The sequence below is a fragment of the Cervus elaphus genome, chromosome 26, assembly GCF_910594005.1.
Source record: "Cervus elaphus chromosome 26, mCerEla1.1, whole genome shotgun sequence".
NCBI classification, from domain to species: domain Eukaryota; kingdom Metazoa; phylum Chordata; class Mammalia; order Artiodactyla; family Cervidae; genus Cervus; species Cervus elaphus.
In genome coordinates, this window is record NC_057840.1 from 16,796,073 (window position 1) to 16,810,747 (window position 14,675).

Here is a 14,675-nt window from a genome sequence, read left to right on the forward strand (position 1 = left end):
GGGGGTGAAGAGGCTTTAGGCAGTGACTTGGGGAACAGTGGAGGGAAGGAAAGACTCTGGAGGTGCCAGCTATGCTAACCAAAGATTCAAGGGGCTCAGAACCCTTAGTCATCATGACAGCTTTGGCTGGGGCCACTTGCCTCCACCCAGTCAGCTGCCTGTTGGACCTTATCTCTTCTTAGGTTCCCCTCAAGGCGACCATTGATTTTTAGCCTAATTGCAATCCACCCCCACCCCTCCAGCTTAAAAATGTTGAGTGTACTGGTCTCAGTGTAGTGGTTGAGTGTAAAAATGGAGTGTAGTGGTCTCCAGAAGCTGCAGGGGTTGTCCTTTTGTACATAAATATCATGATTTTAAAATTTATTCTGTACTACTGATTTCAGAATAAAATTTACAAAGGCATGGTTCTTTCCTCTTTGGACTTAATATTCTAGAAAATAGTTAAACTCTGGTTTTGGTGTTTTAATTCTAAAATTTTCTGCTGTGTGTGCTGGGGGTGGAGAGCTTTGGTATTTGACAAAAGAAGGGGAACTTTCGTTGCAGCAACTCTGTTTTCCACAGTGTTGGCACAGAGGGATCTGAGGACAGTGTCAGTTTAAATGTGCACTTGGGGACAATTCTTGACCTGTCCCTCATCATCTCAGAAGAGTTGCAAGTGGTGTACGAGGAAGCTAAGTATGCCACCTCAACTTTTTTTTTTTACTTATTTTTATTAGTTGGAGGCTAATTACTTTACAATATTGTAGTGGTTTTTGTCATACATTGACATGAATCAGCCATGGATTTACATGTGTTCCCCATCCCGATCCCCCCTCCCACCTCCCTCTCTACCCGATTCCTCTGGATCTTCCCAGTGCACCAGGCCCGAGCACTTGTCTCAGTCATCCAGCCTGGGCTGGTGATCTGTTTCACCCTAGATAATATACATGTTTCGATGCTGTTCTCTCAAAACATCCCACCCTCGCCTTCTCCCAGAGTCCAAAAGTCTGTGCTGTACTTCTGTGTCTCTTTTTCTGTTTTGCATATAGGGTTATCGTTACCATCTTTCTAAATTCCATATATATGTGTTAGTATGCTGTAATGGTCTTTATCTTTCTGGCTTACTTCACTCTGTATAATGGGCTCCAGTTTCATCTATCTCATTAGAACTGATTCAAATGAATTCTTTTTAATGGCTGAGTAATATTCCATGGTGTATATGTACCACAGCTTCCTTATCCATTCGTCTGCTGATGGGCATCTAGGTTGCTTCCATGTCCTGGCTATTATAAACAGTGCTGCGATGAACGTTGGGGTGGACGTGTCTCTTTCAGATCTCCACCTCAACTTTTTGAATAGCCTGTGGACCTATATTTAGTGTTTCTTTTAGTCTAGGTAGGTGAAAGAAAAGGTAAGCTCAGCTAATAAAAAGAAATTTGCTTCTAAGGAGGATACATTATGCTGCAAATTGGAAAAAAATTAGAACTTTTAATGTAGTTGCATTCTCTGCCTTAGGTCTTACATGATGTTGTAATGAAGATTTTTTTGGGTCTTTAAAGAAATAATCTATTAGCATGACTTATTCTTATCATAACAAACAGGTACCTAGATTTTGGCAGTGGGTGGAGGGTAGTGATCGTTTCTGGAGCCCTTCATGTGATATCAGGTAAGGAATTATTGGGTCAACTCACACATAAAAACAGTTGACCTACATTAATACTGACCTTAAATTATCCCAGTAGGTATAATTGCTACTCTCCTTGCTGCCACGAAGGAGGTCACTTATTTTCTTTTTTGTAATCACAAAAATAAATTTTATTTAAGTGCTGACTTGTTGCCAGAATTTCAAAAACTAAATCTTGGGTGTATACCATGGACTAATGGTGTTGCAACTCTTATGGAGAGTGGAATTGCTTACTTCAAGTTTATTGAAAAGTTTCTTAAGTCTGTTCTTTTAGGGGAAGTATTGTGTTTGGTGGACTTGATAGCATTTCTTATTACCTTTCCATTATATTTTTAGAATTCTCCTAAGAAGTCAATTAAAGATATTCAGGGGGAGGATTTCTAAAAAAAAACACAAAAAAACAGTGTCAAAGACAAAGATTAATCTGTCATTTTAAATAGGTATGGTAGTAAATAACCTAGGTAGAACTAGAAAGAATATTTTTGTTGAAAGGTTGCTGCATACATTGGTAATATATTTTGTGTGTACTTCTGTTGGAAAATGTTGGTGGTGTTGTTTAGACTCATTGGCAACCCCATGGACTGTAGCCCGCCAGGCTCCTCTGTCGAGGGGATCGCCCAGGCAGGAATACTCGAGTGGGTTGCCATTTCCTTCTCCAGGAGATCTTACCAGCTCAGAGATCAAACCCTCGTCTCCCACATTGAAGGTGGGTTCTTTACTGCTGAGCCAGCAGGGAAGCCCCCGTGCTGGAATATCAAATGATAGATCGTATACCTTGCAGTGACACATTGAACTCCCGTTGTTAACTAGGCTTCAGGGGAAATGAATGCAGTCATTTATCCTAGAGGGCTCTGTGGGAGACAGATACCTTTACTCAAGTAGTAGGCAGAATAAGAACATAGCATAACTTTATTCCTAAAATGCCTCTTCTGATTAATCTGAATTAAGAACCTAAAAGTGGAAACACAAATAAGGTCTCACGGGAATGAAGATACACACTTCTTGAATCACTGTATTCTTACCCTCTTGTGATGAGCCTTCTGATAGCCTCTTCCCTGGGCTAATATTGATAGTCTGAGGATGCTTTGTGGAAATCCTAGGTGAGTTAGGGATCCAGGATAGATCTGGAAGATTCATTTATAAATGTATTTTTTGTCAATTGGTTAATTAGTTTGTTATTGTAGATTGTTAATATTTGACCCATTGACTGGATATTTTGGCAGACTGACCAAGTTCATCAAGTGGAGAGGGTAGCGATTTTTCACATGTATATTTGGATTAATGGAGTTCTCTGCACTCAATTTAAATTTAATATTAAGTTTAAATTTCTGGCCACTGCGTGCTATCCTTTTTGGAAAATAGGAACACTTAAAAAGTTTTGCTACTGCCTGCGAGGACTTTAATCAACTATTCTCTTGACTGACAGATATTTATTGAACTTTTATTGCATTCAATAAACTGTGCCGTGGAGTAGCAGAGCAAGAGATAACAGAAAAGGAGGACATGCTCTCTGCGCTCAAGATGTGACTTTAGCAGAGCAGATAGCTGAATCAGTAGTTGGGGAGTAAGTACATTGATAAGTGATGCTCATAATTTGTAATGAAATTTAAAAAGGAAAATCAGTGGGACTTAGTTTTGTCTCTCTCCCGTATCACCATAGGCTAAAATAGCCAGGTATATAGTAAGTCCTCTATGCACCCTTGTTGAATGAATGACCAAGCAACCATGTATTATACATGCAGTCAGAGTTTTTTGTAATCCAGTGGAAGTTCATCCCTTTTGGCTGGGTTAGCCAAGGAAGGCTTTGTAAAGTAGGGGATTTAGTTATTGAGACAGGAAGGACTGCCTAGAGAAAAGGGATTGTGAAGACATTCCTGAGGAGATGCTGCAAGCTATCAGTGGAAGTGTGGCAGGGGTGGGTGGTCACCAAAGGTAGATTTTGAAAAGCTTTGGATGGCAGGTTTAAATTTTCCTGTAGAGACAATGGAGTTTAAAAAGGGATGTTTTAGAAATAGGAATCTAGAGGTGTTATACTAGATACATTGAAGAAGGGAGAAGTTGTAAAAAGCCCATGGATAAGGCTTGGTGATGAAGTGGATTGATGAGGAAGAGGAAGGAGTTAAAGATGCTGACATTCTTGTTTTGAGCTTGGTTGACTTGGATAGTGTAATAGTAAAAGCATAAACGAAAAAAGGAAAATCAGAAGGGAAAACTAACGTATTATGGGAAGATTTTTCTGTTTTAAATTTCTTAATATTTAAAATAACAGGGACACTTCATTGAGGGCTGAGAGAAATCACAGATCTTTTTGACCTGAGAGGCATCTTGGAGACTGAGTTATGATTAGATTCCAGTCCAGTGCTGTTATCTTATTGATCATGTATCAGTTGTGATGAGTGATGTTATCTTAGAGCTGCCTGGGATCAGAAAGAGCCCCAGGAATGCATTCTCTGGCCTAGATGCGGAGCACAAACAGGGTGGCAGATGTGGAGAGTCATTTACAGTGTGTTGAAGGGTACTTAAGGAGTACTCCTTCACTTAAAGTTTGGTTTCCTCTCAAATTTGAAGAGCCACTATAAAATAGTTCCAGGTAACACACCTGGAGGTATCTACACAGTATTAACACTGTGTTATAAGATTGGCAGAATCCTTTAAATATTAGGCGATGTACTCATTCATTCTTACTAATAAAAACAGTCTTACTGTTGTTGTTGGTCAGTCGCTCAGCCGTGTCCGACTCTTTGCGACCTCATGGACTGCAGCACGCCAGGCCTCCCTGTCCTTCACCATCTCCCAGAGCTTGCTCAAACTCATGTCCGTCGAGTCGGTGATGCCATCCAACCATCTCATCCTCTGTCGTCCCCTTCTTCTCCTGCCTTCAGTCTTTCCCAGCATCAGGGTCTTTTCTCATGAGTCAGCTCTTTGCATCAGGTGGCCAAAGTATTGGAGTTTCAGCTTCAGTATCAATCCTTCCAATGAATGTTCAGAATTGATTTCCTTTAGGATGGACTGATTTGATCTCCTTGCAGTCCAAGGAACTCTTAAGAGTCTTCTCCAGCCCCACAGTTCTTGCTCCCAAATGTTGTATTAATAATGCTGCATTAATAATAATTTCTTTATCTTTCTTTTAATAATATCTTGACATATTTATGTTTAGTAAGTTCTGTGTAGATATCACTGAGTTGAAGCTCACTCAATTCCTGCAAATATTCTATCTAGGAACTTTTTAGCCTAGCTCTGGGGTGCCATATTGTCACTTTTGAGGAGGCAGCAGTTGCTAAGGCCCTTACTGGTAGCATGTCCAGATGGGCCTGTAACCCATCTCTCTTCTGCTTGGATGTTGCTGGGAATGATGGTATCAGCGTAATTGGCCTTGTTAAATAGAAGGCCAATTGGACATGTGTTAAATAGAAGTGGTGGGGCTCAGAAGGAGGGTTTAGGAGCCAGTTCTTACTCTTGGCATATATGCTTTTGTATTCCAATCCCTATTACATGTGAGGATAGAAAATAATGTCCATCTTCCTGCTCACACCCTTTGTGTCTGCCTGACCCAGACCCGAGGTTGTAAGTGTAACATTGGGCTTTTGGCTTCTGGAGGTCATGGATGTTATTCCAAAAACTGAGCTGACATTTACTGTGTGAGGATTCTAATTACTTTCTTTTTTTTCCGGCTTAATTGAGATATAATTGACATATAACATTATGAAAATTTAAGGTGTTCCCTGGTGATGATTTGATACTTATCTATATCTATAAATAGAGTGAAATGTTTTCTACAACAAGATTAGTTAACACATCTTTTGCTTCACATAATTATAGTTTTGTTTTTATGTTGAGAACGTTAAAACTCTATTCTCGTAGCACGTTTCAAGTTTAGCATACAGTATTGTTACCTATAGTCACAATGCTGTACATTAGATCGTCAGAACTTATTCATCTTATATTTGAAAGTTTGTTCCCTTTGACCAGCATATTTCCCTGCCTCACTCCCCGCTGGAGTGAAGGGCAACCTCCATTCTACTCTCTGTTTCTATCAGTTCAGTGTTTTTATTCCATAGGTAAGTGAGGTCATGCAACATTTGTCTTTCTCTGACTTATTTCACTTAACATAAGGCCTCAAGGTTTATCCATGTCACGAATGGCAGGATTTCTTTCTTTTTAAAGGATACACACCACATTTTCTTTATCCGTTCACCTGTTGATGGACTCTTGGGTTGTTCCCGTTTCTCGCTATCGTGAAATACATTACAGTGAATATTGGAGCACAGATACCTCTTCGAGATAGTGATTTCATTTTCTTCAGATATATACCCAGAAGTGGGATTGCTGGATCATGTGATAATTTTATTTTTAATTTTTTTAGGAAACTTCATACTGTTTTCCATAATAGCTGCATCAATTCACGTTTCTACCAGTAGTGCGCAAGGGTTCCCTTTTCTCTGCATCCTCACCAGCATTTGTTATTTTCTGTTTTTTCATAATAACCATTCTGACATGCGTGAAGTGGTGCCTCCCTGTGGTTTTGATTTGCCTTTCCCAATGATTAGAACATCTTTTCCTGTACTTGTTGGCCACTTGCATGTCTTCGTTGGAAAAATATTCAGATTCTCTGCCCACTTTTTAATAGGATTGTTTGTATTTTTGTCATGACGTTTTGAACATGAAATCAGACAGGTGATTTGCAAATATTTTCTCCTGTTCTGTGCTGGCTCTTCATTTTGTTGATCGCTTCCTTTGTTGTGCACAAGCTTTTTAGTTTGATTTAGTCCCACTTGTTGATTTCTGCTTTTGTCACTTGTTTTTCTGATGTCATATTCAAAAACAATCATTGCTAAAACCAATGTCAAGGAGCTTTTCTCCTGTGTTTTCTTCTGGGAGTGTTAATGGTTTCAGGTCTTACACTTCAGTCCTAAATTCATTTTGAGTTAATGTTTATGAATGATGTAAGATAGGGGTCAAATTTCTTTTTTTTTGGCATGTGGATATCCAGGTTTTCCAACACTACTTATTAAAGAGACTGTCCTTTCCCCATTATGTATTCTTGTATCATTGCCATTGTCAAATACTAGTTGACCGTATATGTGTGAGTTTATTTCTGGGCTCTTAACTCCATCCCATTGGTCTGTCTGTTTTTCTGCCACTGCCATACTGTTTTAAAATCAGAAAGTGTGATGTTTCCAGCTTTGTTCTTTCTCATGATGGCTTTGGCCATCTGGGATCTTCTGTGTTTTCATATGAATTTTAGAATTTTTTAAAATTTCTGTAAATAAATGCCATTGTAATTTTGATAAAGATTGCATTGAATCTATAGATGGCTTTTGGTAGTATGGACATATTAACGATATTCACTCTTCCTATCCATATATATGGGATTTTTTTTTTCATTTATTTGTGTCTTCATTTTCTTTGATCAGTCTTACAGTTTTTTAGTACATAGACATTTCACTTCCTTGGTTAAATTTATTCCTTAATATTTCATTGTTTCTGATGCTATTTTAAATGGTATTATTTTTAAAATTTCTTTTTCAGATAGTTTGTTTTCCTGTATAGAAATGCAGCTGATTTTTGTATGTTGATTTTTTATCTGTAAACTTTACTGAATTCACTTATTAGGTTTAGTAATTTTTAGTATTTTCTGTACACAAGATTATACTGTCAGCAAACAGAGGTGTTTTTCTTTCTGATGTGGATGTCTTTTTTTTTTTTTTTCTTTTTCTTGCCTGATTGCTCTTCCTTGTTCTTCCATTACTATGTGGAATAAGAGTGGTGAGGGTAGGCACTCTTGCCTTGTTTCTGATTTTGGAAGGAAGGCTTTCAAACTTTCACCATTGAATGTGGTGGGTTTGTCATCTATGGCCTTTATTATGTTGAGGTATGTTCCTCCATGGGCTTCCCAGGTGGCGCTAGTGGTAAAGAGCCCCGCCTGCCAGTGCAGGAGCCGTTAAAAAAAACCCTGGGTTCAGTCCCTGGGTCAGGAAGATTCCCCTGGGGGAGGGCAAGGCAACCCACTCCAGTATTCCTGCCTAGAGAATCCCATGGACAGAGGAGCCTGGCAGGCTATAGTCCATTGGATCACAAAGAGTCGGGCACAGCTGAAGCAACTTGGCATGCACATACATGTTGAGAGTTTTTGTCACAAAGGGATGTTGAATTTTGTCATGTGGGTTTTTTTTTTTTTTACCATGTATTGAAATGATTATGTGATTTTTAACCTTCATGTTGTTAATGTGGTATATCACATTGATTTATTTGCATATGTTGAGCCACTTTTATATCTCAGGGATAAATATCCCTTGATTGTGGTGTATGATCCTTTTAACATACTGTTGAATTTGGTTTGCTAGTATTTTGTTGAGTTTTTTGCATCCAAATTCATGAAGATATTTGCCTGCCCTTATTTTTTTTTCCCCTTATAGTATCCTTATGTGACTTTGGTATCAGGGTAATGTTGATCTCATAAAAGAGTTTGGGAGTGTTATATCCTCTTTAGTTTATTTTTTTCTTTCTGGCAGGGTTTGAGAATTGTTATTAATTCTTCTTCTTTAAATGTTTGGTAAAATTTAGCCATAAACCCAGACCGTCCTGGGCTTTTCTTTGTTGGAGGTTTTTGATTACTGATGTAATCTTAAATTTGTTATTGGTCTGTGGAAGGTTGTATGTTTCTAGATTGTCTGATTTGTGGCCTACAATTGTTCATAGTAGTCTCTTATGACATTTTTTAAAATTTCTGTGGTATCAGTTACAATGTTTCTGCTTTCATTTATAGTTTTGAATTCTCTTTATCTTCCTAAGTCTATTTAAATATCTCTTCTTTTTTGTTTTATCTTTTCAAAAAGACAGCCCTCTGTTCCACTGATCTTTTCTACTGTTTTTCTATTCGCTATTTCATTTATTTCTGCTCTGATTTTAATGTTCTTTCTGTTAACTTTGGGCTTAGTTTGTTCTTATTTTTCTAGCTCCTTGAGATATCAAGTTAGGTTGATTACTTGAGATTATTCTTTTTTCTTAATGCAGGCATTTATTACCATAAACTTCCCTTCTAGCTCTGCTTTTGCTGGATCATAAGGTTTGGTATCTTGTGTTTCCATTTTTGTTTGTTTCAAAATATATGTTTTTAATTTCTCTTTTGATTTCATCTTTGATTCGTTGGTTGTTCATGAGTGTTTGTTTAATTTCTACATATTTGTGAACTTTCCAGTTTTCCTCTTGCTATTGATGTCTAGTTTTATACCACTGTAGTCAGAAAAGATACTTAGTTTGATTTCAGTTTTTAAAAATTTGCTGAGACTCGTTTTGTGACCTAACAGTCTATCCTGGAGAATGTTTCATATGTGCTTGAGAAGAATGTATATTCTGGTGCTGTTGGATGGAATGTTCTTTATATGTCTCTTGGGTCCATTTGGCCTCAAGTGTAGTTCAAGTCCAATGTTTTCTTATTGATGTTCTGTCTGAATGATCTATCCATTGTTGAAAGTAGAGTGCTAAAATCCCCTACTCTTATTACATTGACGTCTATCACTCCCTTGAGATCTGTTAGCGTTTACTTAATGTACTTAGGTGCTTAGATGTCTTTGCTGCTGTCACTCATCTGCCTTTCTGGGTCCACGGTTCAGTGGAAGGAAATGAAGGACTGTATGGGCCTGAGAGGTGAGCCTCTAGTTTTTTTCTTTTACTCAGTTAAGGGAGACAGGAAGGAGAGTGAGTGCAAAATGTGCAGCATTCGAGCAGATGAGAACCAGCTCTTTTACAGAAATATGAGAAGATAATTAAACCTTGATCATCACTAGCAGGGAAGCAAAATGGCCATCAAATACTAACATCTAGTAATTTACTGTCATAATCCTAATTCTTCTGTAAGAGTTTCCTATTTTTAAATTGCAGTGATAATTCTGAAATTAAAAAAAAAATACTAGTTTAACATGCTTATTTTAAACTAGTTCCTAGCAGTAGTAACCACCTGTGTCTTCACGGGAGTGCTGAGACTTTGTTAACAACTTTCCAGGCCAAGTGTTATAAAATCACTGATCATGGGTGCTGGGAAATCTCGGTTACCTAACATTTGATAGTGGTGAAGTATGAACAGATACATCTTGCTGGTGATTTCACATGTCTGAGTCTCCCGGTGGTGGGTACATGGACTTTGTAGTAATGATCAGCCTTGGATGAAGGAAAAACAAAAATCCCATGTAGAACTGGGGAACATCCAGCATTGCTAGGTAGAGTATTTTTAGATTGGGGCTAATGAACAGCTTTTCAACCTGAAGTCTTCAGGGACAGGCAGTCTGCAAGTACCAGATGAAAAGCCAAGTCAGTATTCTTGAATTTATAGATCCAGTTTACCAGATTGAAGGACACTTGCTCCTTGTAACTCACTGAACTAGCTGGCCCCTGCATGCCGGGTTTCTGTGGCAATACGATCTCAGTGACCTCTCTTCTCTGTTGTGGAATGTAGGTGATAAGAATGGAGGTGAGCCCGATGATGCTGAGCTGGTAAGGCTCAGCAAGAGGCTGGTGGAGAACGCAGTGCTGAAGGCTGTCCAGCAGTATCTGGAAGAAACACAGAACAAAAACAAGCCAGGGGATGGGAGCTCTGTGAAAGCTGAAGAGGCTGATAGGAATGGCACCGACAGTGACGACAGGAAGTGAGACCCACACGCAGGCAGGACCCCGCTGCCCCGGGAGAAGCACCCCTGCCCGCCTCTGCCGACTCAAGGGACTCATTGCATTGTGCTGTCTAAGTGTCTTGTCCAGTCTGTGAAGATTGCCTAATACTTTTCCTGATTGATGTGTTTGCATTTCTGAAGCACAACAGAAGAGAAATGGAGAACTGGGACTCTCAGAGGAAATCAGTTTACGAAGGAAGCGTGGCCCGGGTTTCACTTGCCCCAGCCGTGGCTGGGGGGAGTGGCTGTGGGTTATGCCGGGTGGACTCAACTGAAAGACCACAGAAGAGGCCTTGACGGAGATGGAGTACTGCCACTTCGGTTGCTTAGCAGGGCATTTCACTACCTTATCTGAGGCCAGAACACACACAGAGCTAACAAGTGCTACGATTGAAATGATCACTGTTGAAATTATTATCCATAAGTTGGTCCACAGTGTTTCACGTTTGTCCTATGTGTGTTGTTCCTATGCATTACTTACAGTAAATTTGATTCTTGTAAATGATATATTTTGGTGAAATGCAACCTTTTCTATAAAACGTGGGCAGCATTTTAGAGGTTTCTTTTTAACCTTCTTTTGATAAGTCAGTATGCCATATTTAATGTTTTTTCATTGGCATTTGTACGTGAAATGTATCATATAATTTTTTTCCCATAGGCCCAAAACCTATTGGAATCCGGGACTTAATTAATGAAGCTTTGCGTCGAGAGAGGATGGGTCTGCAGTCCAAAGTGAAAGAGATAAAAGCACTTTTATTAAAGCCTGAGATTCAGGCCAAAATCAGGAGGGAGCTCTTTGAAGGAAGATTCATTAACAACAGTAATCAAGGAAACGATGTGGATTTCAGCACAACTTTAACATAAACTCTACATTGCTGCCATAGTACTAGAGTTTATGAAATCTTTTCAGCTCATTAAGTAACTCTTTGGTGAATACTAAAGAAGTATTCTGATAGTTTGCACAACAGCAAACCAACATTTGGTAAGGTTGCTTTGGAAAGAAAATTTCTTTCCAAAGAAAACTGAATTCTGCACTGTTATTTTTAAGCTAAACTTGTGTTTTAGAATGTTTATCTCTGTAATATCAAGATTCGTTTTATAGAAGAGACTTCTTAATTTAGCTGTTGTGAGATGTTCCTTGAGTCCTCACAGATAAAATATACAGATTGTGAAAAATCATTTACTAAAAAAAACAAAATAAAACCCATTATTTTAAGGGTCATTTGTTTCCTGTTGATATGACTTGGGTTGTTGTTCAGTCAAAAGAAGCATTGTTCACATGTATCTATATCTAGTGTTACTTTTAATGAGACTTTGAATGTTTATTGATCACTAGTACTTGAATGAACATTTATAAATGTAATTATTGCAGTCACTGGTTAAGAATGTTTTATAATTTCATATGTATTATTTTTCAATGATTGAAATATAGTTTGCTTTTTCATTTCTTACTGAATGTCGGGGTTTTTATTTTCTACTTTTCTGAAGATAAGCTAGCCCATGTCTTATTGTATCCCGTATAATCTGAATTTGCTTGCACTGGTTCATTTTTAAAGAATATTCTTTAAAATTTTCCTTCCTATATGATAATCACTGGTAACAGCTTTTTCTATAATCATTGTAAAATTGCTGCTACTGACAGATCATGATGGAGGGGGAAATTATTAGAGATCAAATATGTAATCATTTCAAAGATAAAATCCAGTTTACTCATGGATTTTTGCTATTTTTTCACTGGGTAAATTATATTACATTTATTTATAAGTGAGTTTATGCATTTTCATGCCTCTTAATAAATGTATTGTTTTCCCTTGTTGTCTTTCTTCATTTATTTTTTTTCTCCTTAGAATCTGAATATAGTGAAGTCAGAAATAGGGACTCTGATGGTTTCAGTGTTTTTTAAAACTATTTTGTATTAGATATAGTTGAATAACAATGTTGTGATAGTTTCGGGTGTACCGTAAGAGAAATTCAGTTGTACGTATCCATGTGCCTATTCTTTTTCAAATTCTTTTCTCACTTAGGTTGTTACGTAACATTGAGCAGAGTTCCCTGTGCAATACAGTAGGTCCTTGTTCAGTGTCTCTTAACTTTTGTGTTCTTATCCTACTTGCCAAGATAGCACAGTTGTCAGAGCACCTTTAACCTTAGACTTTTAAATCACTTCAGATCCGTCAGCTTCACAGAGAATATCAACAGAACGTTAAAGGCAAAGAAAATCTCAGTAGCATCTCATAAACTGCGCACACTGGGTAATGAAGAGAGCATGTGCATCCAGATGTAGAGACCTGGGTGCTTCTTACCGTGAGCCTCTCTGAGGGTGGAGGTTTTATTGTATGTAAACGACTTCCTTGAGTCAATCCTAGAGATGCGAAGCAAAGATATTTGGGAGCTTGCCTTGTTCTTTAAGAGAGGAAACAGTCATGAGATAAAGTGCTTTATCCAGGCCACACTGTTGCTAGGCAGTTGGACCTGTGCTCAGACCTGGGGCCCCATCTCAACATCCACTGTTCAATAACCTGTTAATAGTATTTTAGGAGAAACAGCTTGCTAAGTTATTAGTATTTTAAGAGAAACAGCACGTCTTATAGCATATCTATAGATCTCTTTATCCTCAAGGAGCTACTTCAACACTTCCCAACAATTTGAAAAGCTAAAAAAGTATCCTTTTTGCAATCTGGAGTTACATGACTTACTACACAACTTACTGTTTTTTAAATTAAGCATCATACCTCCCAGGTGTTACATACCTGGCCGCAAGCCAAGTGATTTAGGCACATTATTACATTCTTCCCTTCAGTGACCCTGTTAGGAAGTTACTAGTACAGTTTTACAGATTAGGAAGTTAGGAAAGTGGGCCTCTAAATGGTTAAATGGCTATTTATAAAGCTAATAAAAGGTAGGGCTCAATGTAGACTTGGGTCTATTCTACTTCAAAGCCACGCTGTTTCCACAACGCAGCAGTTCCTCTCTCCACTGCGTACAAGTCATTTCATAAGTTAAGAATGTGGAACAAAGGGAAGTCATTTTCTTTTGACTAAATCATCTCCCTTGCAGCCGTGAAGTTCTGTGAACATAGGAGAGTGGTCAGCTGATGTGATGGAACTGGAGGGAAAAACCCAGGTATTTAGTTTAGGGATTAAAGATTATAATAATATAATATTACTAGTGAATTTTTCATTTAATCAGGGTTACAAAGACAATGAAAAGTGTACAATAAAATAAATCTTCTTGTTTCCATTAAAAAATATCTAAGTACGACATTAATTTGCAAAAATTAAAGTTTGTGATGGGAAATATTCAAAATGACTTTTTCCCCATTTAGTCAGAACTGGAGAAAATCGTCTGTTGGGTCACCAAGACAGACTGTGTTGTCCTCGACTGGTGTAGTATGTTACATAGCCTTGTCTTCTGACAAGGGGGCTTCGTGGTTGGTGAAAGCGTGTCAGTTTGTCCAGGAGGCAGACTGTGGTCTCTAGACCTGAATCTTACCAAAGGTGATTCTAAACAAACCAGTTCCCTTTTCTGAATTGAAACAGTTTGGTGCTAGGTGATTTCCAGGGATCCTAGTCTCTTTGTGACTTTATTTTGATGGTATTCATGCTGATGCCATGTCTCAACCAGCTACCCACATGTGAGACCTTCTTGCTTAGGCCATTCTAGTACATCTGTTGTCAACAAGAGACTGCAATTTCTAGAAGGCTTTGTCAGCATCATGTAGGCACAAATTTACTTTTATGACCAGATTCCAACATTTTCTGTCTCTGGTAAAATAGTAGACCCTATATGAATACTTCTAAAAATGTCAAAAAAAATAATATTTTCAACAGCAGGACAAGATTCTGCTAGCTTTGAACTTGGTCTCATTTATAGCATAGATAGCCGTGACAAACATAGACTGTGTGTTGAAAAGCAGAGACATTACTCTGCCAACAAAGGTCTGTATAGTCAAGGCTACGGTCTTTCCAGTGGTCACATGTGGTTGTGAGAACTGGATGGTAAAAAAGACAGAGTGCCAAGGAATTGACGCTTTTGAACTGTGGTGCTGGAGAAGACTCCTGAGAGTCCCTTGGACAGCAGGGAGATCGAACCGGTCAATCTTAAAGGAAACCACTGAACACTCATTGGAAGGACTGATGCTGAAGCTGAAGCTTCAGTATTTTGGTCACCTGATGAGAACAGCTGACTCATTGGAGGTCCCTGATGCTGGGAATGATTGAGGGCAGAAGGAGAAGAGGGCATCAGAGGATGAGATGGCTGGATGGCATCACCGATGCAATGGACATGAACTTGGGCAAACTCTGGGAGATGGTGAGGGGCAGGGAGAACTGGGGTGTTGCAGTCCATGA

At 38.5% G+C, this 14,675-nt stretch overlaps 1 protein-coding gene across 5 annotated transcripts in view; it reads left to right on the forward strand.

Annotated features, from left to right (window-relative positions):
* Positions 1 to 12,142, forward strand: part of AKAP7 (A-kinase anchoring protein 7) — a 130,201-nt gene extending 118,059 nt beyond the window's left edge. For 3 of the 5 annotated variants that reach the window (XM_043888452.1, XM_043888454.1, XM_043888456.1), the window contains one exon: positions 10,116 to 11,219. In XM_043888452.1, coding sequence (XP_043744387.1) covers positions 10,116 to 10,309 — 194 coding nt within the window. In that variant the 3' untranslated portion in view covers positions 10,310 to 11,219. Of the gene's footprint in view, positions 1 to 10,115 lie in introns of all 5 variants that reach the window. The other 2 variants (XM_043888451.1, XM_043888455.1) reach the window with 1 other exon arrangement.
* Positions 12,143 to 14,675: the final 2,533 nt, after the last annotated feature.